This window comes from Mauremys mutica, chromosome 7 (genome assembly GCF_020497125.1).
Source record: "Mauremys mutica isolate MM-2020 ecotype Southern chromosome 7, ASM2049712v1, whole genome shotgun sequence".
Classification (NCBI taxonomy): domain Eukaryota; kingdom Metazoa; phylum Chordata; order Testudines; family Geoemydidae; genus Mauremys; species Mauremys mutica.
The window spans coordinates 108,897,203-108,923,713 of NC_059078.1; the positions used below are offsets into that span (position 1 = coordinate 108,897,203).

Sequence of the window (26,511 nt, forward strand, 5' to 3'; positions counted from 1 at the left end):
TAGCTGACAGATATTAAAAATATATTTACAGGATTAAATAAGAGTTTATTATCACATTTAACTGCTTTGTCTGATGTACATTGCAGGTTTCTGTGCAGCATAAAAATAATAATAAAAAAACCCTTTCTTTTATGTGAAAACCAGAACTGATGAGATGGCAACAGCACTTGTTTAGCACACCAGCACTACAACTGCTTGAAGATAACCAACATTAATAAAACTGGAACAAATCTGTTGTTAAAATGGACTGCAACACTTGAAAACAAAATGCATCAAGTTAAGGCTAATGAGAATAATGTAAAACAGTTAAAATAGATAGACCATTAGATGTTTAGAGGTTGAAACACCCAATAGAAGAGTGCCAATTTTAACATTTCATTTTTCCAAACCCATTTTGTTTAATTTAGTACAGGTAAAGAGAGGCTAATGAACAGATTTTTGCCCAACATATATATTATCTGAGACTTTAGCCTTTTGTAAATCTGAAATATTTAAACATTTAAGCAACTGTTTTGTTTGGGATATTAACCAATCAAAAGGAGGGTTATTCATACTTTAAAGCATTAAATGCATGTGCTATCACCATAAACTGCAGGTTTTGTCATTTACAAGTAAGGGATAAAGCCCAATAGTACACAGACTTTTTAATGGCACAATTTCACATCTTTTGGGCAAAATTAGAATACAAGCAGTAATTAAATAAAAATATAAGTGCATCCAAACATAAATTCTCTAAATATACCACATTTCATGTTTCCAAAATGGCAAATTTCTGACAAGAGCTGCGATTCCAATTAAAATAAATGTTTGCGTATTTCACCCGGAGGTGAAAGAGGTAATAAACCCAGGGGAATCTCTAAACAACCTTCCCCAACGCAATCCCCTATTTCTTACATAAAATAAACTATACGGAAGTAAAAATTCAATGCACAGATGGCAAAGAAATTGCAAATAGTTGATAACGTTTGGAATTTGTAGATTCTAAAGCCCAATTGTGAATTAACTACTGTTTGTAATTTGCTATGTGCACTTCATATTTTTAGTACAAAAATGGGACTGTAAATGAAGCTAGTGTGGCATAGAGCCACTGTAAACCCACCAAAACCAACGTATGCGTATGACATTCATTTGGATGATTTACCAGTAAGTTTTTCCTACAGAAAAAAGGCAACAGTCATTTTAAATGAGATACCTTAGGCTAGTACAAAAAATTGAAACAACCCCCTTCTCTATTAAAAGAGCATGCACACAGAAGAAGGTAGACCACATTTGTTCCAATCAGACTTCTTGGAATTATCAAAATTTCATTTCTGGTAAAGATCAATTTGGCTCACCATAGAAAGTTGCTTTGAAGGCTATTGATAAATTGTTTCCCTTTCAAAAACTAAAATTCAAGGCATGATAGTGCAAGAGGTAAGTTTTGATTTTAGAGAACATTGTTATTTGTAGACTAACTGTGCTTAGTCACTAAATCCCAATCTATTGTCTTAAAGAAAATATGGCAACAAAAGCTACAAGGTTGCTAGAAATTTCATTTTGCCTAAATTTACCAGTATATCCATGAACCTCATCAACATTAACACAACTTGATTATCCTAATGATTCCATTATAAAACTTGCAAAATGTATCACAAGGTGAATAAGCCATCTAGTGCAAGTCTTCTACATTTTCTGTGCACAGTAATCCTCTTTGTAGTTTATTTCCTCCAGGTTAAATCCCCAAAATTTTTCTGTAACAATTATGAAAAAGAGTGCCATGTTGAGTTTTTGTTCTATTATATCTGGGAGGTTTGTGTGTTCCTGGAATGCCCATCAGGATGCGTCAGGGATCGTGAATCCCTTGTCTGTGAGTATTCACTGTCAGATGACTCTGTAGGTTCAAGCAAGTTCTCATAATCACTGTCTTCTGATTCATCAACAATGTCACCAGCAGCTCTTTGTGAGGAAGGCATGGATGCGCCATTGCCAGAATACTTCAATCCTGCATTTGTGGAAACATAATTGGAAGAGCCCACTGCTTGAGGTCGAGGCATGAAAACATTGCTTTCTGCAAGACCAGGCCCCAAAGTACTTTCTTGATTGCTCACACTGAAATCAGAATAAGGAGGAGGGGGATCAGAGGCATCTGAGTCTTCCAGTGTGCAACCTTCCACAGCAAATCCAGGGTACAACATTCGTGGAGGAAACATAGATTCCAAATTATCAGTTGACATTTGCCTGGTTAAGATGGCTTGCTGCAGTCCTATGAAAGACAAAAGGAAAATAAACATGTCCTAATTACACTGAAAAGCATGAAAAGTGATCTAGTTTTATGTTTATGTTGGTCAGTGTTTATGGAAAATTCAGGTATAGTGAACACATTAGAAAGCATCTGTCTTGTTTCTTGTGGAAAACTGCATAAAACTGGCAAAAAAAAGTGTTCTGTTCTCAGTGACTTTATTTAAACAAATCATTTTATGGATTGAAAAGTTGCTATACTGTGTAAACTTAACTCTCAAGCCTCTGGGAATTAGATTCCTACTACTACTATGTTTCATATAGCTTGTCTTTTTTCAGATTAAAGTGGTGTTTTATGAACAGTTGAGGTGAAGCCAAAAGCACCAAAGTTGATTTATATGGAATCATTTAAGTAGACAAGATGTTACTCACATAGGAAAAAGTTCAAGCACATGGATTTGGTAAATTAAGACACAATAGGGTTCAATCTTTGATGTACAGTACAAGGGGTGGTGACATAGAAAGATGAAAGGTTTTTCAGCAGCTGAGAAGTGCATGCAACATAAAACATCAATCACTCCCTTGAACATCTTATTGTACTTATAAAAACGACAGATTTAAATGTTTTAGAAGGTACAGGTCTCAACTGACTTCACTGCAGCAGAAATAGAATTCACACCTACCTAACAATAACTGCTGAGTATGACAAGCTTTCTGACAAACAGCACTACTATGGGGACCTGAATTGCAGAAACGTTCATAGCAATAGCTCCCTTTCCCGCCCCTGCACAGGGAGCATGACTGATACATGATCAACTCTCCAATGCCAAAGAGGAAGTTTCCCAATATTGAGAAAATGAGAAGGTGGAAAACCAGCCACAGCATTTAATCTAATGATTTCACGTATGCGGAAGCTGGGTATATACTTTCCTGTCTCACCCTATCTCAAGCAATTCTTGTCTGCTCAGACACAGGCTCTCAGGAACTGATGCCTGCAGCCCACTGCTAATGCTGTTCCGTTCTTAGTGCCCAGAATCTGTTACCACACAGACTGGGTTCAGCTCTGGCCACTCTTGTTATCCACTTTAACCTTCTTGCTGGTTTATGCAGCAGTGGTCACCTGAGCTGCATTATCCCTGGTCAAGCAGGAAGCAGTAATGATTCACACTGGCTGTGTATTACAGGTGGTCAGTGAATAGGTAAGAGCCAGCATCAATCCTCCGGGTTGAAGGAAGGAAGAAGGCACCCTTCAGGAAGCGGGCTGGGAGATCAAACTGTTGCTGCCAAAATGCCCAAGCAGTAGTGGGTACCATGTGCATTGCCGTGCTGACTGGAGGAAAGGTCTCTCAATCCGAGTAGCGGAGAGGCCCATTACAAAGCTTGGAATACTCACTAAACAAAACAATCCCTTAATCCCAACCACACATAGAACCACTGAATACAGAGCTGATAAAGGATACTCTTGCTGGCAGTAATGGCAGGGTTATTTTTATAAATTGTTCCATTAAATGGATGGAAAGAAGCAGTGGCCCTTCGCAAGAATGCTTGAGAAAAATTAAAGACAATTATATAACGATGTGTTCCAGAGTGAAACCTCTCTCCAGAGCACCTTTCTGACTTTTCTGGAACACTGGTGAAAAGTACAACAGGGAGTTGAGATGCTTTGTTTTATATTACCCCGAATACACAATTGCCCTATATTCCACTTTGCACTTAAATGTTCTCCTTAACACCTTGTTTATATTTCCTCCCTTCATTTCATGCTTCTCTTTCTCCACCCTCCAGCTATACTTCTCTCCCTCATCTCCACTGCCTTATGTCTGCCAAAGTGAGTTAGATCAGTACTGTTTCCTCAAATGCTGGAGCACTTTACTATACCCGCCTCCTGCTAAGCAAAAGTTTCCTGAAGCCCTATTCAGTTTCTAGGGAAGAGGAACAGTTTGGCACCAGCCCAAACATGTTCAAACAATGGATGTGACTGAGCAAGACAATTGTGAAGCAGCAGAAAATAACTGCAAATTAAGCAGTTTTGTTGCTCTTGGATTTTTTTCTGGTAGCCCATAACACATGCCATGATAATTATTCTGACAAAATGGCATAGAACTCGAATGAAAAACATGAATTTTTGATGTGGAGGACATATTTCTACCATAGTAAGCTAAATCATACCCCAGCAAATCAATACAAAGAATGGTATGTTTTGAGAACCAGTGTAAACAAAAAGTATGTTTTGATACATCAGATCTTAAATCACAAACCAAAATAGAGTTAAGATTGTCCTGTTCTACTTATGCCTCACACTGTCTGAAATAAATCAAAGGATGAATGAGTCCACCTCCGACATAATACCAGATGGCAGTATTTCAATACTCAAACTAACATTTCAATTACAGAACTAACACCGATAAGTAGGAAACTTCAGTGATATTTGAGAAAGGCACTATGTATCTGTCTATATTTACCAGTGATTACTCCTCAATGTAGGACTGGCTTTGCTGGATTCTAGCTTAACATGCAAAAAAATGATATCGTAATTAGGGCTGTCAATTAATCACAGCTTTAATCGCACTGTTAAACATAGAATACCAATTGAAATTTATTAAATATTTTGGATGTTTTTCTACATTTTCAAATATATTGATTTCAATTACAACACAGAATACAAAGTGTACAGTACTCACTTTATATTTTTATTACAAATATTTGCACAGTAAAAATGATAAACAAAAAAAATTATTTTTCAATTAATCTCATACAAGTACCATAGTGAAGTCTTTTTATCGTGAAAAATGCAACTTACAAATGTAGATTTTTTTTTGTTACATAACTGCACTCAAAAACCAAAACAATGTAAAACTTTAGAGCCTGCAAGTCCACTCAGTCCTACATCTTGTTCAGCCAATCACTAAGAGAAACAAGTTTGTTTACATTTACAGGAGATAATGCTGCCCGCTTCTTATTTACAATGTTACCTGAAAGTGAGAACAGGCGATCACATGGGACGTTTGCAGCCGGAAATTGCAAGGTATTTACCAGCCAGATTGCTAAACATTCGTATGCCCCTTCATGCTTTGGCCACCATTCCAGAGGACATGGTTCCATGCTGATAATGCTCGTTAAAAAAATAACGCATTAATTAAATTTGTGACTGAACTCCTTAGGGGAGAATGGTATGTCTCCTGCTCTGTGTTTTACCTGCATTCTGCCATATATTTCATGTTATAGCAGTCTCAGATGATCCAGCATGTTGTTCGTTTCAAGAACACTTTCACTGCAGATTTGGCAAAACACAAAGAAGGTACCAATGTGAGATTTCTAAAGACAGCTACAGCACTTGACCCAAGGTCTAAGAATCTGAAGTGTCTTCCAAAATCTGATTAGGATGGGGCGTGGAGAAAGCTTTCAGAAGTCTTAAAAGAGCAACACTCCGATGCGGAAACTACAGAACCCAAGCCACCAAAAAAGAAAAAAATTCTTCTGCAGGTAGCATCTGACTCAGATGATGAAAATGAACATGTATTGGTCTGCACTGCTTTGGATCATTATCGAGCAGAACTCATCATCAGCATGGACACACGTCCTCTGGAACGGTGGTTGAAGCAAGAAGGGACATATGAATCTTTAGCGCATCTGGCATGTAAATATCTTGGAACGCTGGGTACAACAGTGCCATGCAAATGCCTGTTCTTACTTTCAGGTGATATTGTAAACAAGAAGCAGGCAGCATTATCTCCTGCAATTTAAACAAACTTGTTTGTCGGAGTGATTGGCTGAACAAGTAGTAGTACTGAATGGACTTGTAGGCTCTAAAGTTTCACGTTGTTTTGTTTTTGAGTGCAGTTATTTTTTGTACATAATTTTTCATTTGTAAGTTCAACTTTCATGATAAAGAGATTGAACTACAGTACTTGTAATAAGTGAATTGAAAAATACTATTTCTTATTTTTACAGTGCAAATATTTATAATAAAAAAATAAAGTGAGCACTGCACACTTTGTATTCTGTGTTGTAATTGAAATGGATATATTTGAAAACATGGAAAATATCCAAAAATATTTATATAAGTAGTATTCTATTATTGTTTCACAATGCCATTAATCACGATTATTTTTTTAATCACTTGACAGTCCTAATTGTAATTATTCCAGTTATTCATTCAGATCCAGTTCAATCCAACAGCAAATAACAGACAACTCATGCTGATTCATAAATAAAATTTAGCAGATATGTGGTAGGCTGACATGTTAAAAGATTAAATGAAGATGCCCCAGTCTAATGGATTAAATGCTAGTATATGAAATAAAACTCGCAATCTCACTGATGTATGGGCCAGAGATATACTAGACCAGTGGTTCCCAAACTTGTTCTGCCACTTGTGCAGGGAAAGCCCCTGGCAGGCCGGGCTGGTTTGTTTACCTGCCACGTCCACAGGTTCGGCCGATTGTGGCTCCCAGTGGCCACGGTTCACTGCTCCAGGCCAACAGTAGTTGCTGGAAGCAGCGCGGGCCGAGGGACGTACTGGCCGCCACTTCCAGCAGCTCCTATTGGCCTGGAGTGGCGAACCGCGGCGACTGGGAGCCGCAATCAGCCGAACCTGCGGACACGGCAGGTAAACAAACTGGCCCAGCCCGCCAGGGGCTTTCCCTGCACAAGCAGCAGAGCAAGTTTGGGAACCACTGTTCTAGACAATTACTACAGCAGCACTACAGCTGTACTGCTAATTACCTCATCAATTAGTTATTCTCTTCACCTCATGCAGTTCTTCCAGTGTGCCTCACTTAACTAATGTTGCTGTATCAGCTTCCCATCACAAAAATCAAGGCTTCAATAATGTACTGACATCTACTAGCCTGAGACTAAGCTTATTAGCTGGCATAGCCAAGAGCACCTATCGGTCCACTCTATGTCAAGGGCTGGTTCAGGTTCAATCCCAGCAACACAGAAGCTGAGAAGTGGCTGACAGCCACCTTCCTCCTCCCACACTCAGCAGAATTCAGCCTGATGTAGGCATCTGGCCCTCCATGCTTCAGCAATAGTGATACTAGCATAGGTCATTCACCTAAAGGAGAAGCAATTCCCCACCAAATTCTTTATCACAGAAATCAATATTTCTCTCAGAATGAGTTCTCTTTATAAACTTCCCAAAGAAAAAACACACAAGTTAGTTAATATGAAACACTGCATGCATTTTAATCCGTTGTTAAAATCATTGATGCATATGCTGCACTCTCCCATAGTCATCATGCTCTAGGTAAGATGATGTAAATACACGTTCTATAGTCCAAGGCCTGATAGCCTGCATTAACCTATCCGACACCACACATTTTTTAGGCTAAGATCACTTAAATAATGGAACCTGAGCAAGAACTGAGCCAGGTATCCACAGGAGAAAATTTTTAACACAGATCACTTAGCCTCTCCACAGTTCAGTTTCAAATTTTCAGTTTTGCCAGTTCACACTGCAAAATCTTAGAAAGTTGTGTAATTATATTTTTCTTCTGGCGTAGAGAACATTAAGATGTGTGTTGCAAGTATTTTCACAATCTAGGAATCATTTCCGTCGAAATCTATCACAGGCATTGTAAACATGAGTTTGCAAGAATAGCTATTAGGTTGACAACAGCTGTGCCCCATATCTTTGTCGCAATAAGAAAAACAGGCAGATCATTCCAATGTGTCTTAAGTCCATGTTTCTACTAAATGTTTTGTCCTTACAGATTCTGTTTATGAAACATAAGTGTAAAGGAACTTACTTATTTTTTGCTCCTTTTCATTTTTTCTTTGTGTTATTTGCCCTTTTAGTTTGTTTACATCAGCTTGGAAAGATTCAACAACTCGCTCACTCTTTTCTACATCTATACATACTGCCTGGGAGAAAAACACAATAAGATAAGTCATACTCAGATTCTCCAAAAGTCCATTAAAGAGTTACACAACTTGGCCAGAGAATACTACCAGACTAGAAACAATACCAAGAGGATGAACTCATACTGAACCAGACCATGAACCAGACCATGAACTGTTGAAAACGGATTTTCACCTACTGATCATGGCCTATGCTCAGCTGTTGCAAGATGGAAAGAACTTCCAGTTTACCCCTACTTCTTGTGTGACCCTGGGCAATTCACATAGCCCCTCTGTGCCTCTGTTCCGCATCTGTAAAATGGGGATGATAGTACCTTCCCTACCTCACAGAGATGTGGTGAAGATACACTAAAGATTGGGAAGCTCTTTGAGATCTATTGATGAACAGTGTTATACAAGAGCTAGGTATTATTATTATTATAGGAGGACACTCCTAACGGAAAGAAGTTACCTCTATATTTTATCATCTGTTACAAATGATTTAGATAGTCTGCTAATCTTTTCTGCACTCAGGATCAAAAAGGCGGCCTCATCCACACTGACTGAAACTATACTAGCAACAGCCACGTGAGATTACCATGACTGTTAAATATAGTAAAGATCCTTGAACTGTTCAGACTTAAAGATCCTGATAGTGATATGTTAACGTAACATTTATGCTACACTTCCAGCTGTGTTGTAGCTGGGTGACTAGGAGTCAGGAGATAAATGTGTTGCGACCTGATCTCCTGGCTGTTGCACGGACAGATTCTACATTCGTCCTCTATCTATAAGTTTTTGATAGTGAAAATTAAAAGGTGTAGTGAATAAATGAAAATACATAGAGCTGTTCTTGCTCTATTAAACACATTTTTGGTGTTTCTAGTTTGCAACATTCTTTGTGAAACACGTGTTTCAAAGTTAACCAACAAAAGGAACTTTTAACACTTGACATAGGATAAAAACAAGCAGGTATGTGTGCACAAGCAGACTTAACAGTGCCATTTAGACACCAAAAGACTGCAGGGTCACAATTCTAGGAGCAATAAAGCAGTTCCCCAGGGAAGTCAGTATTTTTCCTTATTTCTCTCAAACACCTTGCTAGCTAAACTCACCAGTGACTAGTGCAGAAGCATATATCTAACTCTACTTAATGCTGGTAAGCAGGAGGTACTAAACAAGGCTATCCCATCAACCCATTTATTAACACATTTGTGAATAACTGTTCATCTATTTCAAATATGGAGCTTGGAGGCAGCACTGAAACTCCTGGGAAAGAGAATCTTTCTTTACTCTGAGTGCCATGCTCTGGGCAGCGCTGAGAGCAGAGCTGACGAGGTCCAGAGAGAACAGTATTTGTCCACAGAGGGAAGGTTGCTCTGATGTTAGTGTGCACACACGTGTGTGAAAAATAAAAGTACATCCAGCCACCCTCCAAACATGCCAGGCCAAATTGTAGCTTGCCCACTGTGGGCTACTTACGTCACAGGTCACAGTGGGGGCACTAAAGGAAAGCAGCTTCCACAGGGCAGGGTCAGAGATGGTTAGAGCCTTGACTCTGCCTCATTCCCCGTTTTGCATGCCAGCAGCAAAGCTGAGCCGGTAGAGAGGGGGATATGACCTGCTACCAGTCTATATGAGGAGCACATTACTCCAGGGTGTATATAAAGGGGGAGCCTCAGTCACAATTCCCAAACGTGTCTGATCCTGAGGCAGCACAGCTATATGCCATCGTCTACTCAGGACAAGTTGTAAATTGACAATCTAGTCTTTAGTAGATTTCTGAAGCCCAGGAGTGAGCCATTTTCAGATGTGTCAGATACGATCACAGCAAGAGTCTTTTTTTTTTTTTAAACTGACCCAAGCATTGTATCCAAAGCATTGTACGTTCCCTGCAAAATATCTGTCAGTTTTAATAAATGCAGAGTTCCCTATAGTATCTAGTACAGAGTGAAACCCCAATGTTGCCATCAGATCCATGTGGGGAGGCCCTTGCACTGCTATGGTGTCTTACTGTCTTCAATGGGGCTCTACTTTGTGGGGGATGGGGAAGAATTCACCCACATGGATCCATTTGCAAGACCTGGGCACTTAAACAAAACAGAAGTTTCCCTCAGATGTTACTTAACATTATAATTACTCTCATGTGGGAAAAAAAAAAGAAGGCTCGAAGAGCCAGACTCAATAATGCTTATACCGACTACTTTTACTTGTACTTCTACTTTTCTAGAAGTATCTGTTAAATGCAGGTCATGTGGGAAAAGGTATAAGAGAAACATGAATGTTTAACTAGTAAAGAAATACAAGTCATTTCTCATATTTCCTTAAACCATTTTAAATTAAAAAAAAAACTGGGTTTCCTTACAACTCTGGGCTACAAGAGCTCAGAGACAGAGGCGCCACATGAATGTTGACCAATATTAAATAAAATTAGTTACCTGTACTTTTTCCTGAAGTGCATTATAAACCTGATATATAGCCCTGATGTCCTTCATCACTCCATCTTTATCAAAAAAATCAGTACTAAAAAAAAAAATGCAGAAGTTAGAAAAGATAACATCACAACTTCCTCTGTCTCTCTGAGCTGCTTTTCTCCAAAGCACTTTAAGATTTGATTTTTATATTTACACAATGAATTAAACTTCATATATTGCTAAATCGTTTCTATCCCAAGGAACCAGTATCCAGGCAACAATATATTAGCTGCAGAGGCTCTTTCTGGAACAAAAGGCAAAACTTGTCAAGTCTGACGCTAACAAGATTAGACTCTTAAAAAAAATCAAAAAAAAAACCACACTTCTCTCCAAGCTTCCATGCCGTAACTGGAAAAATGTCTTTGTTAGATAACCAAACCATTTTTAAATGTTATTTTGCAGTGTCTGTGCATTTTATTTAAATGACTAAGAATAAACATTCTCAAACCATGAGTCAAAGCCTGTAAATCCACCCTACATAAAGAACATCCACTGAACTCAGTGGGAATTCTGCACAGGGAGGGCTTGCAGGATTAGGCCACAATTAGTCTAATTTTGATGTTGTTGCAAACCTATAGAATTCAGATCCATTCATTAAAAAAAATATGTTTTGCTGTTTAGAAAATGGTGACTGCATAAAATGGAAGCAGATTACTAAATAGCTTCAATACTTTGTTCTGTTTCTTGCTGAAATCCATATTCATATTACTATTTAGGAGGCAAAAATTGTAGAGCTTCTGGATTATACTTAATTTAAAAAAGAACTCCACTTACCCATGTTCCTTAATAACTTTGGCATAATTCTGAGAAGTATTTGGCACTGAAGAAACTTTGTACTCCTGCTGACTAGTATTGCCTAGATTGGGAATTGCAAGCGACACCCTTTGATTATACCTGTTGAGAAAGTTTAGAAAGAGACCACTATTATTCTTCCAAAGATTTTTTTGCAAGTCTTGGTATGCTCCCACCTCCCTACCCAAAGTGGACAGGTCTGTCTCCTAGCAAAGTGAGTACTTGAGGAGCTCAACTCCTTTAAAATTTAAACTAATATACATTTCTAGGTCAGCTGTATTTTGAATAAACAATTTGTCATATTCAAAGATGGCTTTTTGTTTTTAACACATTAATGCAAAACCAAAATTGACCAGCAGGTGGATCTATCTTTCATACCGCCTAAATTGTCGACTGTGCACTAATCAGACTATTGTAGGTGCAGAAAGAAAGCCACATTCCCAGCTCAGTAATTTTGGAGAAGTAAAGCCATACTGACTTCTCATTTCTCTTTAGAAACAATTTTTTCACAGTCTATTTTTAGTCTAAAAAAATGTATTGACTAAAAAATAACTTTCCACTGCCCTGACTGAATCTTAGCTTAATTTATGAATTGCTTCAGGAGAAAAACATGCTACCTTATTTTATTATGTATGCATATAAAAAAAACAGAGTTTGGCCAGTCGACAATTACTTTCAATACAGATATTTTTTAAAATAGTTCTTAATGCTATTAGGAATTTCAATAAAGAGTATAATTACAACCACACTGTGGTAGCTGATGTGAACATGGACTGTTTACCTTCGGTTTGGTCTGAAGAGCACATACTCTAAAGCATGTGTTGAGTTATTTGCAGTCGAGATGAAGCTGAAGAGAAGGAAGACAAGGTCAGGCACTCCAAGAATGTGTGTCAGCTGTTTATGGATGATGTGTTCTCTATATGACATTTGTTGCTGAGTGTTTCTCCTAAATCTGTACCATCCAATAACATTCTGTAATGAAAGTAAAGAAGAAAAAACAAAGCATTAATGGAGAGAGAAAAGATTTATAGTTTTATCTGTTGACAGCCCAAAGTATGGCTAATGTAGTTAAGAAACTGAAAATCTGACAATTATATAATTCTAAATTATTGTATATTGCTTACATTTTTACACAGACTATCACTAATGCCACATTTGAAAGTTTAAGTGGTTTATTGTTACAAGCCTTTTTGTACAAGAAATAATAAATTAATTCTCTTCATCTATCTAGGAACCCACTTATAATGGAAGGTCATATTTTAGAGGCAAGCCTCAGAGCATCTTCTCTTTGTTGCTACTTGCTCAGTTTTCAAACCTGGTAGATTTTTTTCTTTTATTTTGAGGATTGCTGCAACAGATTATTCACTTGTGTTGCACTTATGAGATACATTTTCAATGACATGCATCATAGAACAGAATTGCAAATTTATGTTTATTCACAGAAACTGTGGGATTAATCTGCTGTGTATAGTGCTGAAATTATCCCTTTGAGCATTTAATTGTGACATACTCGTATGTTCTGCAGATAACATCCATCTAGTAATTCACTGATTATACCAAATACGAACATGTATTTAACTTGCTAATTTACATGCTAGTTAACATGAAATAAAGGGACAATAATGCAGAAAGTTAGCTCGTTATCAGAACCTGGCTCAGTAAGAGCCATGAGAGTACACAGTATTATAAAGAAAACGTCCATACATTCAAAAAGAATAAAGTAGATTCCACACATTAACTGTCAATGCACGACACTTGTATTAAATAAAAAAAACAGTAAGCAAATATTACTCAGTCTTTTTACAATAAAACCTCTACTGCTGTGGATTCTGATGAAGCTCAGCTAGCAATCAGCTGAATCCAGGATATTTACTAAATGCATTTTTATTTTAGTTGATGTCCTGGTAACTTAATGGCATTAAGAATCCATTAAATTTAAATCTGGAGTGCTGAGTCACATGACACTTAAAAGCTTTTCCCTTCCTCAAGTCTATCTACTTTCAGATTGCAGAGAATGCATCTTTACTGAGTCTGAAATTGACCTATATCTCAACAAAATAAAACTCAGCTGAAAAGTTGGTGTCTTGATTTGAAAATGTACACTACAGGCTTAACACCACCCCACCCCCACCAAAAAAAAAAAAAAAGCCAGACAGTTTTAAGAAGTGTTTTCTGCTTTATCTCCTGAAGGGGAACTGAAAGACTGAAACTTCTCTCATTCTTTCAACAGTCGAAAACATCTTGTTCCCACACACCATATTTATACTGTTCTGTGCTGGAGTTAGGTGCTTATAGAATCAAATGTCTGAGATAGGAAAGACCCATGTGATCATTACTAGACATAAGACATACTTGAGGCAACTGCTTTTGTTGGAGCAAACTGACAAGAAATAAATGGTTACAGGGAACTAAAAGTAGATTTGTGGTGCAGGAACTAGTACTGAAATAAGTATTTAGTTTGAACAGATAACTTAAGTCTTATCTTCACTATAGAGTTAATTCAATTTATAATTTCAGTGTTTCCCCAACTCTAGGCCTGTCCACACACAAAAACTCTTACCTCAAGTTGGCTAGACAGTCAGGTGCGCCAGTTCCCGCAGCTCCCATTGGCTGGGAATGGCGAACCGTGGCCACAGGGAGTTGAGGGGATCCAGGCCTGCAGACGCTCCAAGTCCCAACCCACCAGTGGCTTACCCTGACGGGCCAGGAGCAAAGTTTTCCAACCCTTGAACTATAGAGTCGGCTTATGAAAGGGTCATACAGTTTTTGCTAGTTTTACCTATCCATTCTGGGGGGTTGGCTTATAACTGAACGGGCTAATGAATGAGTATATACGGCAATTGATTATCCTTGCTCTAAGAATTGCTTGTCCCCTATTTGAAGCTCAGTTCTGCTCTTTAGGATATCATATCTGTTAAAAACTTCTGAAACAAGTGTTTGCTAATTGTTAAGATACAGCATTAGCAAGTTTTAAATGTGTATGGAAAATGAACCATTGGTAAGAGCTTGATACTCCCCATTGGTAAGAGCTTGATACTCCCCATTGGTCAACTGTAGAAACTTAAAACATTTTTAATATAGTACTGAATGTGCTAATAGCAAAGTACAGTTGAATAAGGGTACAATAGTTTAATAATAGCTACTTTGTGAGGCAATATTGTTTCAGTTTTAAAATATTTCAGATGGTGGAAATATTTGAATTCCAAGACTGTTTGTCAGACCTTTGTAATAAATTTATAACTATTTTTAAGCAAGAGTATGTGAACATTTTAACAGTAACTGCTCTGGGATTAAATGAGCATTTCACATAAACTCCCATTTCTGTTGGCCTAAATTGCACTGTGCAGTCATTATTATGCAAGTCTAGCTCAGGGTGACAGTAGGTTAATACTAGTTATTAATTTCTGGGGACCTATATCTAAATCCAAGGTTTCACGTGAACATGAATTTGGTCCTTCTGTTTTTGCCCCTACTTAAATTGACAAAATAATTGGCATGATTGATAGCCTCTGCACAAGATAAGATTAATCCTGGTATTGCCAAAGATTATGTGAGTCAAGATAAATGGGCAGATTTGAAAAAGAAAGCACTTCTTCTAGGCAGTACATTCAGTTGCTCATTTGTATGAGCCCAAATTTCCTTTTTTCCTGTATGTAGACCCTATATGCTATACAAGGGGGAAAAAATAAAACAGAACTGTAGAAGAATATAGTGAAACTTACTTTTCTTCGATCTTTAAGAATTCTCTCCAAACTCTCTTCATTAACTTTGCCTGCATAGTCATAAAAGCTTAAACCAAAAAGGAAAAAAAATGTAGGTACAGTTTACACACTATTCAGATGTCATCTTGGTAAACATACGGTACTTCAATTAATCTTTAGATACTATCTCATAATTTAGCCATAGAATATTGAATCACTACAGCAGCTTTACATTTATCCAATGCAGCAGTTTAGCAACGTGGTGCCAAGATCACTAACGGTGAAAAAACAATGCGCCTTGGTTTAACTACTGGTTTATAAAAAATCTTCAGTGTTGTTGCACCCAACAGCTAGGTGGCAATTATTTCATTGGCAACCCCTTCTACAAGGAGTATGTAGCTGGATTGCATAAGTTTCCTCTGACTAGCTCTTGAAAAGCCCTATGTTTGGATGTCTGGGTTCTCCACCTGCTAAATGGGAAGGAGAGAAAGAACAGCAATTTTACATTTCAATTAAAAAATATGGAAACACTTTTTCAGGCTGCAGTCCTGCAATCAGATCTACGTGGGTGGACCCTTATACCTGTGAAGTTCCACTGAAGTCCACAGTTATCCATGCAAGTGTAAGGGTGTGCCCACGTGGCTCCATTTGCACGACTGGGGCCTAAGTCAATAACAGAACATGAATTCAAATGGTTTACACATTTCAAAACATGGGAAAAACATTTGAAAATAGATTCCTCCTTCACTTACCTGCCAAGTCTTTAGTCTCTTTCAAGAGCTGATATCACTAACTCCTAAAGCAGTGCAGGAAAACACTTTGATTTAGAGGTCTATGATCTCAACTCTTGTCAGGGAAAAACAAAATCCTGAACTCAGTACTTGGCTGGTAAATAAAGGTGGAACCATATTTTGTTTTAAGATGCAAGTTATTTGGAATTTTAAGACTAATAGTCCATTACAAATGTGGAATCCTGAATAATTTAATTGCATAATCTTTTCAGTTCACCTTTAAAATGGTTTAAGCTTTCTTTCATATAAAGTGCCATCTAACCCCAGAAGTCTGTTTTCTATAGTTCATGGAATCATTATTCCCTGTTTTCTATAATTTACAGAATCATCATTCTTACATACAAGGATGATGATACCCAGCAATTATTGTAAAAAATTGAGCAACTTCATTTGCAAACTGTTTTGATACAGGAAAATGGCCTTTTTAGAACCCTTATTTTTGGCTCAGTTCCCAACACTTGGGAAATGCACTGCAACCAAACCCACCCTATTCAATAGCAGCAAGGCCACAGCTGTTCTTTTCCAAGAGCACAGGGTGGGTCAGCTGCAAGCTTCCTTATGACTGACTACATTTAAGTCAAGAAGCTTTGGTAGTGTGCCAAAAATGTTTTTGGACGTGAAGGTTAAAGGAAGAGCACATATACTGAGCACCGCTACTGATGAGTAGTATATGCATTTGGAACATCAGAGTGGCCATACTGAGTCTGACCAATGGTTGTTCTAGCTCAGTATCCTGTCTTCTGACAGTGGCTGGTGCCAGATGCTTCCCAGGGAATGAACAGAACAAGGCAATTTGTTGAGTGATCCATCCCATTGTCCAGTCCCAGCTTCTGGCCATCAGAAATTTAGGGACAGCTAGAGAATGGGATAGCGTCCCTGACCATGCTGGCTAATAACCATTGAGGAACCTATACTCCATAAACTTATCTAATTCTCTTCTGAATCCAATTATACTTTTGATCTTTACAGCATCCCTTGGCAACAAGTTCCACAAGTTAACAATGTACTGTGTGAGGTAGCACTTCCTTTTGTTTCTTTTAAATCTCCTATTAATTTCGTTGGATGACCCCTATTCACTTTCTCCACAGCACTCATGATTGTATAGACCTCCATCATTATCCCTCCTTAGCCATCTCTTTTCTAAAATGAAAAGTCCCAGTCTTCTTAATCTCCCTTCATATGGACGCTGTTAGAAAATATACCTTTGTTGCACTTCTCCGTACTTTTTTCAATTCTAATATACCTTTCTTGAGATGGGGCAACCAGAACTGAAGATAGTATTCGAAGTGTGTGTGTGGTCCATGGATTCATATAGTGGCATTATGATATTTTCTGTCTTATCTACTTCTTTCCTAATAATTCCTAACATTTTAGCTTTTTTGAATGCCACTGCACATTGAGTGGATGTTTCCAGAGAACCACCCATGACTCTAAGAATACTTTCTTGAGTGTTAACAGGTAATTTAGACCCATAATTTTGTATGTATAGTTGGGATCATGTTTTCCAATATGCACTATTTTGCATTTATCAACATTTAATTTCATCTGCCATTTTGTTGCCCGGGCATCCAGTTTTCTGAGATCCCTTTGTAACTCTCCGCAGTCAGCTTTGCACTTAACTACCTTGAGTAATTTTATATTGTCCACAAGCTTTGCCATGTCACTGTTTACCTCCTTCTTCCAGATCATTTATGAGTATGCTGAGCAGCATTAGTTCCTGTACAGATCCTTAGGGGACCTCACTCTTTACCTCCCTCCACTGTGAAAACTGACAATTTATTTTTGCCCTTTGTTGCCTGGCTTTAACCAGTTACTAATCCATGAGACGACCTTCCCTCTTATATCATTACTGCCTACTTTACTTAAGAGCCTTTGCGGGACCTTGTCAAAAACTTTGAGTCTAAGTACACTATATATCAACTGGATCACCATTGTCCACATGCTTGTTGACCACAGATACTGGGACATAACCTGAGATGTGGAGAGTCTTGCACATAAGTCACAAGGATGAGACTATTCCCTTCTGTAATTATCAGACAGCAAATCAGACTGCAGCGTCTCTTTTGTAATATAATAAATGTCAATCATGACACTTGAGGCCCATTCCTTAGTAAATCTGTGGAAATCTCCAAATAAAAACAAATGTGTGGCACATAACCAGGGATTATTTCTAAAAATGCAACTTCTAAACACACACTATAGATAGTAATTTAGAAGCCATCTTTGCTTAGTAACTGCAGTCTACATGAGAAAATTAGATTTAACACAGCATGAGTCTTCTAAATGAAGATATATAGAGCTAGATTCCCTTTTACATTCTGGCAGTGCAGAGGGGCCAGACAGCAGCTTGATCTAGCCAGCTGAAAATTCCTCTGGCATGGGAGAATAACTGGCTGATGCAAAGTCATCATTCTTGGCTCCTACGCCACCCTCTGGCCCTGGTATCGGAGTCATCTGGGGTGAGAGTGACCAGAGTGTGCTGCACATCTATTCTCCAGGTCCCTTTGGGACAAACTGGCATAGGTTAAAGCAGTCCCAATGATTCTCCAACCTATACTAGGGTGCAGCTCCACCTCAATTATCAGGGATCCATGACTGGATCCTTCACTGCCACCATTCTCTAACACATCAAGTGAAAATTCAACACAGGAAAGAATTTGGGCCATGGTATCTACACATACTTTGCTGCTATGTGCTTTTTAAACTAATATTCTACATTAAAATGGTGTTAGTACAGCTTTCAAAGGATGTTTTGTGTGTCACAATGGGTTCCATTTACCCATATTACTGTAATACAACCACATAGGGAGCAGTTTCAAATGTTATTATATACATCTGAAACGCTAACGTATTTCAATGAACTACCTATCTTTATGTGCCAGATTCACCCAACAGTGGAATCAGTACAGTCAAACAACAGAAATAGCTTACCTAAAGAGTTTTGAACAAGGCTCGTGGTCATGGATTTCTGCAATAAAAAAAAGCAAGTGTCTGTCCCAGCAGCTCAAAACCCAGGGAAAACTGTGGTTATGTATCTTGCACAAATTTCTTCTAAATCTCCAGTAATGAACAATATCAGACAATATACTGCTGTCAGTCTGTGGGGAACTTCTGACAACAAGAATTGCCCCTGTAGAGTGAGAGAGTAGTCTTCCTGTCTAAGAATGCATTATACTGAGCATAATGAACCTAGGGAACATGTAAGTGAGTCTAGTAATCACATTTTAAAATATTCTTCTATGGGTGTTAAGTAGCTAACATATTGCTGAGTTTCATATTCATTTGCTTTTAGATGTACCTTCCTATCTTTTAGATGTACCTGCTTACAGTTGTTCAGTAATGGTACAGTGACAGATAAAAAAATGTGTAGGAAGCAAACTTAACAGTTAGACGTGACAAATTAATCAAACTGGAGGAAGGGAAATGCAGATTAATGACCTAAAAGAGAAGAGGGTAAGCACCACTCTGGCATGACTACTTTCCTGTCACTTTAGCCAATGTGACTGCAACTAAACAAAGTCACTGCATTATTTTTTCTTTTGATTTTAAGAATTAGTAACAAATATTACCTAAGATTCATATTTAAGCAGAAAAGGTTATAAAAGATCTCTGCTGTGGGGCAAGTAAAGGAAAATAATAAAAAAGCCCATAAAGTAAACCCATCTTTTCAACGTGAATCAAAGTTAGTTTGTTTATGTGCTTTAAGCACTTGTACCATGTATCCTTCCAGTTATGACTTTTTAATCAGCTACTGTTTATCATTTGCATTTTTCTCTACCAATCCTTTCCAGTGCTTTTGTCTTAAGTACTCTTAAATCCCCTATTCTCTCTCTAGATTCAGCAGCATTTATACAGAAATAATATTTTGAGCTCTGCCAAAGTGAGCATTTAGCAGTAACTTTGCTTGGTACCTTCCTCCCTGAAGAGTAACTCATCACTTGCTGCTCTGAAAGCCACAGAGTTTGCTCACAACGTCTGCGATTTCAGCTCAATCAATCAAACCACAATCTCCAAGAACAGACTTTACACATTAACTTCTCACCATATTCAGACACTACCAAAATAAGTCTTTGCACATCAATATATGTTTGTGCTTCCAGAGATTTCACCTTGTTTTTGGCTACGATAAGGATGGAGCTGTGAAAGTTACATTTTTATTCAATTGCAAACCAAAGACGAACTTAATGCCAGCTCCAGATTTACAGCCTGACATTCTTGAGTCTCATGGAAATGATTTGCTAAACAAAGCCAGTAAATAATATAATACCAGCATGCAATGTAATTACCTCAAGCAGCAGTACACATGCTAGAATTATTGGGAACATATACCTGTTTGTTTTTTTCAGCTACATTGTTATATCTAGACCAGACCTAGGGCTTTCTTTAAAAAACTGAGACAGTGTGGTCTACTGCAGTGTTTCTCAAACTGGGGTCGCTACTTGTGTAGGGAAAGCCCCTGGCAGGCCGGGCCGGTTTGTTTACCTGCCCCGTCCGCAGGTTCGGCTGATCGCGGCTCCCATTGGCCGCGGTTCACTGTCCAGGCCAATGGGAGCTGCTGGAAGCAGTGCAGGCCGAGGGACTTACTGGCTGCCGCTTCCAGCAGCCCGCATTGGCCTGCAGCGGTGAACTGCGGCCAGTAGGAGCCGCGATCGGCCGGACCTGCGGACAGAGCCGATAAACAAACAGGCTGGCCTGCCAGGGGCTTTCCCTACACAAGTGGCGACCCCAGTTTGAAAAACACAGGTCTAGTATAGACTATAAGAGGAAACCAGGAATTCTTAAATTCTAGTTGTGGTTCTGTACAGTGAATAGCTGTATATCCTTGGGATATCACTAAACCTCTATGGTAAACTGAGACAATTGATAAGTGAGAATGATAAAAATATTGCACAGTAGTGTTACAAGGCTTAATTTCTGTACACTACTTTCAGGCCTTAATACCAAGTTTTAAATGAATGTGATTTCTTCAACAGGAATTCACAAATCCTACATCTTGAACTATTATAATATTCAAAAGAGCTCTTTTGATGGGGCTAATTCCCTATTTTTTTTCTAAAATACAAATTATCTTCTTTGTGAATAACATACTGTAGAAGTGTGTTTACTGACAGAAAAAAAGCAACCCATAATGCCGCAACTATTGGTGTGTGCGGCCCACGGGGGGTGACTAGGCGGGCTCACTGTGCGGCCCGCGGGGGGTGACTAGGCGGGCTCACTGTGCGGCCCGCGGGGGGTGACTAGGCGGGCTCACTGTGCGGCCCGCGGGGGGTGACTAGGCAAGCAGTGGGTGAAGGAGGCGGGCTGAGGAGGCAAGCGGGTGGGTAGTGGCAGGCGGTGAGTAGGTGGGGGGGCAGGTGAGCCAGGGGAGGGGGGGCTGAGGAGGCAAGCAGGTGTGGGCAGTGGCGGGGGGTGAGTAGGCGAGCTGGGGGACTGAGGAGGTGAGCAGGTGGGCAGTGGCGGGGGGACAGGTGAGCCGGTGGCAGGGGAGGAGGCGGCTGAGGAGGCGAGTGGGCAGGCAGTGGCGGGGGGACAGGTGAGCCGGCGGCTGAGGAGGCGAGCAGGCAGGCAGTAGTGGGGGGGCAGGTGAGCTGGAGGCGGGGGAGGGGAGCTGAGGAGGCGAGTGGTGAGTCGGTGGCTGACCTGTTCTACTGATCTGATCTGGCTCCCATCCCCTCTCCAAGGGTTGCAGCTGTCTGGAGGTGCCTGCCTTCCATGCCTTGCTCAGTCACACCTCATTCATTCAACAGGGCAATTGATTACAAAGTGGGGGGGAAGATCTTATTCTACTTTTAGCAAAAAGAGAGTTTTCTTTTACCTTAATTATACTACCTTAGGGGCCCACTATAACATACTACCAAGGTTCAATACCACTGTTTCGGTGGGGCGGTGCTAGAGAAAGAGGGTTTGTTTCCACGGGGCGGGTGGCGCTGGGGGGGGGTTGCAAAGGGTGTTTCGGGATGGCTGGGCGGCGCTGGGGGAGTGTTTTGGCGGCGCTGGGGGGGGGGGGTGTTTCCACGGGCCGGGCAGTGCTGGGAGGGGGAGGGGTTCGGCCCTCAGCTATTTTCTTTGAAGTAATATGACCCTCGCCGTTTACAAGTTGTGAAGGCCTGCTCTATTGTCATCGATGACTCAGACAAGTAACTGAGTTTGTATAATGCAAATTTAAATTTGTCAAAGCAAATATATATTGAGAAGAAAATCAACAATTTTCCACTACCATACTTCCCCATCTCACACACAGAAAATAATCTGTCATTGTTCCTGGTATCATGTATATCAGTTTAAACATGGAAAAAAAATGTAGGCCCTGTCCTGCAATCAACTCTATGTTAGCCAATCCATTACACCTGCACAGAACCCTGCTATAGTCAATCGGGGTCTGCTGGCATATAGATCTGATTGCAGGCTTGAGGATTTAGGCTTTAAACACACCAACATCTTAAGACTGATAGAAATATTTTAATGTCTTTTTATTTTGATTTATACATGCATCCATTAAAAAAAAGCACCTCCTTGACAATTCTTAAATATATTGCTATCAAACTGACTACTATTACTGCCCTTCAACCATTAATCAATATATCTACAACAGCCAACAATAACCCAGCAGCAAAAAACAGATCTTTAAAATCTCCATTAGAATCATCTCATTTTGTCGCAGCAAGTCAAAAAACACACTAGTCTATTTTCATTGTCTAGAGAAATGCAAAATAGTAAACAGGAAGCATAAACAGTTAATTAGTTGTTTAAAATACAATTTTAATGTGTTATTAGTAACATGGGTAAGGATTTTAAACTTATATGATTATGAATTTGATCATACTGCTCTAACTACCTTTTATTTAAAAAACAAACAACAAAAAACCTGAGAGATGGGATGGCCTCAGTATTGATGGCTGATTTTTCAGCTATTTACCAAGAAAAAAATATTTTGGTGTCCCATAAAAGAAACCAGAAGTTAATGAAGGCAGATACAAGGGAGCAAAAAAATCAAATTTGAAGCATGTGGGTGGAATCATTTTCAAGATTAGGGCCTAAATCATTTCATGTTACAAAATTCAAGCTATTTGTGGAATTTACTGAATGGTTAAGATGAGTTACACTTATTCTACAGAGAGGCACAGTAAAACTGTATCCAGCAAAAGGACTGTTCCCTTTCCTCATACTTCAGCCATATATATATACACACATGGTAGTGAAGAATTTTGGATAACAGTTCTTGGGAGATTGTAAAATCTTGCCTTACCCTTACAGAAGGGTTAGCAAAAATACCTATTTTTAAAAAGGAGAAAACTTTTAAAAAGTTTTTTCCTTTAAACAGAAAAAAAAGATCCTTATTTATATAAAAAAGTGAACTAACTAGGCACCTCTTCCAGAATTTCTCAAAGCTTAGTACAACTTACCAATTACTTGCAGAAATTCAGTGTTGCTGATTTGTGAATCACTGATGCTAAACGTCTCCTCTTGTCTTACCTCTCCCAGTAGAAATCCTTCCTACAGTTTAAAAAAAAAAAAAAAAGATGGACTAAAAACAGAAAGAAACTACTAGTATAATTTATTCACAAGCACATTTAATAAAAGAATTAAATGTAAGACTGTTTGAAATTAACATGTTGATTTAAGCAACTACAAATGCAACCTATCAGTAAATTCAGCGGTGTCTGATTCTAAGTTTCACTTAAAGCCTCTTTATGCAAATCTGGCAGTGTAAAGATGTGTTGAATGAGGCAGAAATTGCTTTTGAAGAATACCATATTTTCAATTATAAAACCTGTGTAAGGGCTCTATATGTACTCTGTTAACCGCCCCGGTACAGGGGCCATGTTATGCAGATAATATGAAAAAGGAGGTGGTGCAGCCAGAGAGGACACTGCATCACAGCTATTCTCTCCTTCCAAGGCCCACAGGAAACAGAGTGTAAATTATAGAAGCCCTGCAGTTACTCTACTTAAACCCGACACTGGGGCTGGGCAATCCCATACAATGGAAAACAGTGGTGAATTTAGTAGGCAGTAGGTTTCAAAGAAACAAGAGGAGTACTTCTTCACACACACAGTCAACCTGTGGAACTTGTTGCCATGTGATGCTGTGAAGACCGAAAGTATAAATGGGTTCAAAAAAATAATTAGATAAGTTCATGGAAAATATATCCATTAGCCAAGATGGTCAGGGACACAACCACATGCTCCAGGTGTTCCCAAGCCACCAAATGTCAGAAGTTGGGACAAGCCACAGGGGGTGGATCACTCTTAATTGCCCTGTTTGTTCATTCCTGATGAAGCATTTGGAATCGGCCACTGTCAGAAGACAGGATACTGGGGTAGGTGGACAATTGGTCATACTAAGTTGGATCATTCTTTTGTAATTAAAGCCATCTTTCCCTCTTTGTTCCTATCCCAAGCACAGGAGTAGGATAACTGATAATCAGGCCCTATCAATATAAATAATGAAACAATAGGTTGCCATTTGTTTCTTTACATTCAGATAAGTAGAGCAAAACATATTGTTGCAATCTGGACTCTTGGTAATATTTTTAATGACCAGTGCTAGTACACTACGTAGGATAAAGAGGTTTAATCCAAATCTGTATTTTTCCCCCTTTTTACTGTACATCCATCCCAACTTTCAAGTACATGGCACACTGATACAACGCCCTGATCCAGCAACAATCACACAAATGCTTGACTTTATAATAAAGTAGTCTTGGCACCAAAGTTAATGACATACATCAGGGGTAGGCAACCTATGGCACGGGTGCCGAAGGCGGCACGCGAGCTGATTTTCAGTGGCACTCACACTGCCCAGGCCCTGGCCACCACTCAGGGGGGCTCTTCATTTTAATTTAATTTTAAATGAAGCTTCTTAAACATTTTAAAAACCTTATTTACTTTACATACTACAATAGTTTAGTTATATATTACAGACATAGAGAAAGAGACCATCTAAAAACATTAAAATGTATTACCGGCAAGCAAAACCTTAAATCAGAGTGAATAAATGAAGACTCGGCACACCACTTCTAAAAGGTTGCCGACCCCTGACATACATGTTTGCAGAATTCTGGCCTACATCAGACTGTTAGTCAAACCACACTCTTTAAAATGAAAAAAATCTACTTTCAAGGGTGAAAGACCTCTGCAGACATTATAAAATCCCTACAATAAATTCTAATAGTATGATACATTAAAAGTAGCTTTTTTGTTTACTTTGTGAAACACAGGCAATAGAATGTTGATAATGCAACTGACAAACTCTCTTTAAATTTCTGCTTCATGATTACATACATTTTACAATGAAAGTAGAGTGATAACTTGTATTAGGTCAACAAGTAAGTTACAATACTCAAGGGATGGTCAAACTAGGCAGTTTATTTAAGTGACTTATGATCCAATGTCTATTGTATGCCAAAATGATTTTAGGCAAGAGAAACTATGTACACTGAAGAGAATATTGTAAAAAAATACTCTCATTTATAAGAACAAAGTAGGCTTTTTAGAGTAATGAACTCAAGATATTAGGCAGCTTTTGGAAGCTAGCTTTTGGTTTAGACACCCATGAATGGCCTTATGCGACTATGACACCATACTATCCACCTGGTTAATTTCAGCAGGGGCATGTGGGGCAGGCAAGAGAAGATGGAGAACGGGATCCATTTCCTGAAAGTATTCAGACCAGAGTTTAAACAACTGGAGCAACAAGAGAAATAAACATCCCTTGAGGCGGGACTGATGCACGACTGATGTCAGCAATGCACGGACATGCAAACGCCTAGTCTGGATTGCAACGACGCATACCAATTTGCCTACTGCCTTGTGTAGGACCAAGGCGTTCAGTCCACCTGGGCTCCCCCCTTTCCCCTGTACTCCTTCTGACTGATTCGTTAGACCAGTTGGGGGGGGGGGACATAAGAGACTCACTTCCCCAAGCCCCTCACAGCACGGCCCCCCCCATCGCCAACTCTGCCCCTCCACTCCCCTCACCCCCACCCCCGGCTCCGGCCCGCCCCCGCGCTGAGGTGAGGCGAAGGCGGCCGCGCGGGGAGAGCGGGCGGGGCAGGGGGCGCTAGGCCCGGGGCGGCCAGGCAGGGGGGTTCCCTGAAGCCCCCCAGCCCCAGTGGGGGGTGAGGAGCCCGCTTCCCTCCCAGCAGCCCCCCGGTGGGGAGCGGAGCGCAGCCCCGGACACCTACGTGATCCGCGCTGCTGTTGGCGCTGTAGTAACAGACGGAACTGAACGTGTAGCCCGAAATGGAAGCCGCCATGATGGAGACCACCGCCGCTGCCGCTCCCACAAACCACCGCGCCGCCCCCTCCCAGTACCGCCCCACCGCCCCGGCTTCCGGGAGCGCCGCGGGGATGCCTGGGAAATGTAGTTCCCGGATGCCGGCCTCTATGCGCGGGCGCCTGGGAGTGGTAGGAACTGCTGCCCCCGAGGGCCCTGGCGCGGCCACCAGGGAACCGGTGCGCCCCAGCACAGTGCCTATCAGTACCTCTCGCTATGCACTACTAGTAATGATTGTCATTGTGCTGCGGGGTATCACCAGGCAGTGCCCTAGCAGTGAGAGAGTGCACGGTGCTGTACGGAGCATGGAGACAGGTCACTCAGGAGTGCCTTAGCAGCGTCGGCGTGCACGGTGCTGTACGGAGCACGGAGACAGGTTACTAGGCAGTGCCCTAGCAGTGAGAGAGTGCACGG

At 39.9% G+C, this 26,511-nt stretch overlaps 1 protein-coding gene across 1 annotated transcript; it reads right to left on the minus strand.

Annotated features, from left to right (window-relative positions):
• Positions 1-24: 24 nt before the first annotated feature.
• ABRAXAS2 (abraxas 2, BRISC complex subunit) lies at positions 25-26,136 on the minus strand. Its single transcript, XM_045025498.1, has 9 exons — positions 26,006-26,136; positions 23,223-23,313; positions 18,751-18,787; positions 15,050-15,116; positions 12,109-12,299; positions 11,310-11,429; positions 10,500-10,584; positions 7,971-8,085; positions 25-2,242 (listed from the first exon to the last, which is right to left on the minus strand). The coding sequence occupies exons 1-9, from the start codon at positions 26,075-26,077 to the stop codon at positions 1,776-1,778; spliced, it is 1,245 nt and encodes a 414-aa protein (XP_044881433.1). The 5' UTR covers positions 26,078-26,136; the 3' UTR covers positions 25-1,775.
• Positions 26,137-26,511: the final 375 nt, after the last annotated feature.